The 4,767-nt window shown below is 34.7% G+C and overlaps 1 protein-coding gene across 1 annotated transcript in view; it reads right to left on the bottom strand.

The window, feature by feature from the left end:
• Nucleotides 1-4,457, bottom strand: part of LOC103512148 (tetratricopeptide repeat protein 7B-like) — a 19,633-nt gene extending 15,176 nt beyond the window's left edge. Inside the window, exon 1 of the mRNA XM_017445280.2 lies at nucleotides 4,285-4,457. Coding sequence (XP_017300769.1) covers nucleotides 4,285-4,414 — 130 coding nt within the window. The 5' untranslated portion in view covers nucleotides 4,415-4,457. The remainder of the gene's footprint in view (nucleotides 1-4,284) is intronic.
• Nucleotides 4,458-4,767: the final 310 nt, after the last annotated feature.

Here is a 4,767-nt window from a genome sequence, read left to right as displayed (position 1 = left end):
ATCAGCTCATACTCGTGATGTGGGAAACATTTCACTATGTTCTTGACTTAAAAAAAAAAAAAAAACTTCCAAATTCCGTATAAAATTACTTCTCATTTTTTGTTCCCCATTCTCCTATACAAGTTTACTGAACAATGTAAGCAAACATAGATATATGTGTAGAGTTAATTGAATTGGAAATTATTTGTACAGAGAAGTTTTGTTTACCTTGCACATATTATCGAGTTATTAAACATCCCCATCAGAAAAAATACCTTTATGAACTCTTTGGTGTGGTGGTCTGCCTGAACCGGTGGTGTAGTGGTCAAAACGCGTGCTTGGTAATCAGGAGAGCGTGGGTTCAGTCCCAGACGAGCTATGGAATTTTATCCTCAATATAATTTGAAAATTAGGCCACAATAATATTAGCAGCCTGTTGGAGTAAAGGGACTTTTCAGTCCTCCTTTAGCAGTAGCAGTCCCCTTTCTCAACTTAAAGATAGCGCTTTAATAACATAAACCAGCCTCAGTGGTGTAGTGGTTAGCGCGCTGGACTTGCGTTCTAGAGGTTGGCTGTTCGTGTCCAAGTCATACTATAAAATTTAGCTCAGTGGTTGATAATATTGATCAGGGAACTCCTCAAGTCCTTACATCCATGCTTATTACAATTAAAATTCCTTCCTTTGGCCGTTTGGACCATGATAAATTATCACAAAATATTACTTATTCAATAGTATCTGTCAACGAAATGTGGAATTATGCTGAAAGCTTCAGCAGTGAAATGTAGACACCTTCCCTGCTAAATGATCGTAGCCACAAGCACAGAAATGTCATTTAGACATAATAAAACATCACATGAAATGTAGGTACATGAAGGAGGAAAAACTGTCTCTAAATATGAAAATCATTATGTATGTTTATGTATGCTAGGTAGGTACCATGTATTATTTTTCTCTCCAAGTTTGAAACGCTTCTTACAGTGTCAAAATGTCAATGTGGATAGGTAGGTACCTAGGATTTAAATTCCATCACGTCTAATGTACCTAGTGGGTTTTTAAAGGGTATTAATATTGTTTAGTTGAGTGTTATTTTTACTTTTTATACGTGAAATAACGACTGAGAAATGACACGAACAAATGTGAATTTGAACATTTTACTTCGAATAAGGATTATTTTAAACATTCTGTGATCAATTGGGCCTTCGCGGGCCGCAAAAATGAGCTCGCGGGCCGCGGGTTGGACAAGCCTGGTCTATGGCTTGGCAATACCCCCTTCCAAAGGTTTAGTACCTGTATTACGTATAGCAAAGAAACAAACTGCTCTTCTATACTAGCAGCAATCAGCAATTAATGTCCAGTCTACTAGTAGTCCGTGATACCAGGGCCTGTCAGAGACTAAACTCACTAACCCCGATACACCAACATTGGACCCATCCTTGCAACTTTTTTTACAAAGAAAACTACTATAATTTATTGAGGGGTTTGACGTAAAAAAGACTTATTCATATAGCCCCATACGATTTTTACAGGTAGGTAAGTCTTTTTTGCATCAAACCACTCAGTTTATAAGTTGTGTTTCACTTTCACGTTTTTAAAAACTGCTAGTTCCGGGGCCCCCGTGAGGAGCTCGGGGCAAATGAGTCACCCTGTATGGTAGGTACTCTAATCCAATTAACTAGACGCATGTGGTCTGTGTCGTAGCATGCCCATCCCGTAGTATGCCTCTCATCAGATGGGCGAGAAGAGACACAATACTTCCCATTGCTGGGTCAACACGAGAACACCAGAAAGTAACCCGTTGAAAGTATTTGCAATCGAAAAACGAGTATAAATTTTTGTCGATGGTGGGATTCGAACCCGGGACTTTCTGCATCGCAAGCAAGCGCGTTACCACTGGACCAACGGTGCCCCCATTAATTTTATTATTTTAACATGAAAGCATATAGTTCCCCTTAAACCTATACATATAGTTCCCCCACTGAACCCAATACACAATAGATACCTAACATCAGTACCTATATTCTACACAATATCATACTTGCAGGTTGCATACCCAGCTACCCCTGATATCCTGATGCTGATACAATGATACATTGTTTGCTTAGGATATTGCGAGATGCAATATACAATAATATTATCCCTGTTCTTCCTTACACTTTACACTGGATACACATCCCATTATTATTGATAAATTATTTGCCATCAGGATAGTTTCTATAGAACTGAATAGATTGGTGTATTCAAGACAGGACTGGAAAATCTTGTATTTCTGAATAAATCGAAAAAAATATAAATAACCTTGAGTCCAGTTTAAAATATCCATAATGGGAGATGGGAATAAATATGTGTTCCAGGACTTCCATAGGCTATGTGAATCAACATCACTCGACAGTCGTATTATTGTATTTATTACTATTGTAATATTGTACCTACTGTTAAAAATATGAATAAATAAAGCACTATTAATACTAATACTAATAATAAGAAGACTACCTACCTATTCTATCAAAGTTCTAAATTTTGAGATGTTTTAAAAAATTTCGGACGGACGCGTTGAAACTAAAGAGGGAACACGGAAGAGCGTTTTTTTTTTTTTTTTTTTTTTTTTTTTTTTTCATTTTGTTATTAGAATGTGTATTCGTATGCGTATTTAACATTGTACAAGTGGGTACATGTGACCCTTTGAAACCAATTTGAAAAATAAAAACAAAGAGACAATAAAACATTGGAAAGTAGATATTTGTTTCTTTTTTCCTTTGAAATTTTCCGCAGACAAAATGGATTTTTTGAAGGACTTGTCAAAGAGTCGAATGAATTTTACATCATCCTCCATTCCTCTTTCATTTTGCCTTTTTTTCTATGATTGCACGGTCAAACGATGTTCAAATAACTTTTGTCGACATTATAATACATGTATATTGTATAACGAATGATTGTGATGTGTACAATAGAGCAATTTCATCTTTAAAGGAACTAAAACTGCTATCATTGAACCAATAATAATTTAGTTATTCCTGGAACCAAGTATGTAGGTACCTTATTTCGAGGAAATTAAAAAGATATTTGACATTTCAAATTAAGAATAGGTATTTCTGATAAAACATTCGAACGAGGGAAAGATCCTTCTATGCATATCAGCAGAATTTCCCTTTAGGACCACAAAGGAAAGTGCTGGTAAAGGGAAAAAATAGTCTCATTACTTAATAGCTAAGGTACCTAAATGAATTTTACATCATCCTCCATTCCTCTTTCATTTTGCCTTTTTTTCTATGATTGCACGGTCAAACGATGTTCAAATAACTTTTGTTGACATTATAATAGATGTATATTGTATAACGAATGATTGTGATGTGTACAATAGAGCAATTTCATCTTTAAAGGAACTAAAACTGCTGTCATTGAACCAACAATAATTTAGTTATTCCTGAACCAAGTAGGTACCTAATTTTGAGGAAATTAAAAAGATATTTGACATTTCAAATTAAGAATATTTCTGATAAAACATTCGAACGAGGGAAAGATCCTTCTATGCATATCAGCAGAATTTCCCTTTAGGACCACAAAGGAAATGTGCTGGTAAAGGGAAAAAAATAGTCTCATTACTTATAGCTAAGGTACTGTGACTTTTTTCATTATTCAAGCAAATTATGCAAGTAGTTGTTACTTGTTACACTTGGGTAATTATTATAAGAACATTAAGAACACAATGTCTGAATGTCATTTCATTTCAGGCAGAATATAGACTATTACTAAATTATAACTATCGGTATTATACATAATAATGAGAATGAGAATGGTTTATTTTAATGTAACTATAAAAATATCTTCCTTTTGTTCCTATATAAGTACCCCAATGGTACTTTTCAGGAACGGTTTGAATTATTTATTTCATTAAAATTCTTGCTTCTGTCTTGATTCTATATTTCATTGTTGTTTTCCAAATAATATTTCTGTATTTCCTTCTTCATTTTATTTTTGTTTTCAATATTCCTTAATTCATTAGGGATTGAGTTTAGCAATTTTGGTACTTGAAACTTAATTGTTGTTCGTCCATAATTGTTTCACTGCTTGTTTTACAAATGAATCAGAGAACTGGGTCTCTGTTCCTAGGGGACTTATTAGTATGAACTGAAAAACATATAATTAGTTCCATTTGATTCCATAAGACAATCATTAGGGTCTATTCAAGGTTATATTTCATAGGTACGGTTTGTATTCAATCAAGGAAACAGCATAAAAACAGTAATTTACCATGCACTATCAATTACATGGATTGATATGACAATTAGTAGAAGGTAGGTACTTACCAACACTGGAGTTGAGCCAAGATTTGGACAGTTGGTCAGCCAGCTCCAGGACTTTAACCCAGTTACATTCTTCACGATTCTTTTCGATATCATGTTCAATTTTCACAATGGTTTTGTTCCTGGCTGCCATTGTGCTCCTAGTGAAAAATATTCAACGAGTGATTACACACAAGGCAAGTTTTAGTTTCAAGGGACCCAGTTACATTCTTCACGATTCTTTTCGATATCATGTTCAATTTTCACAATGGTTTTGTTCCTGGCTGCCATTGTGCTCCTAGTGAGAAATATTCAACGAGTGATTACACACAAGGCAAGTTTTAGTTTCAAGGCTGATTACTATTGGGTCTGGTTTGGACTAGGGCTAATAGGTAAGTAGCAACTGAAACTTGAATCATAAATAGGTAGGTATTCACTACATTGTACTAAATGGTCATTTAGAAATATAAAGTCCTAGTGAGTTTGCCACTATAGGGATGAGTTCTC

Source organism: Diaphorina citri, unplaced genomic scaffold (assembly GCF_000475195.1).
Source record: "Diaphorina citri unplaced genomic scaffold, Diaci psyllid genome assembly version 1.1 scaffold796, whole genome shotgun sequence".
Lineage (NCBI taxonomy): Eukaryota > Metazoa > Arthropoda > Insecta > Hemiptera > Psyllidae > Diaphorina > Diaphorina citri.
Note: the sequence above shows the minus strand (reverse complement) of the source record. Positions and strands in the feature narration are given on the sequence as shown.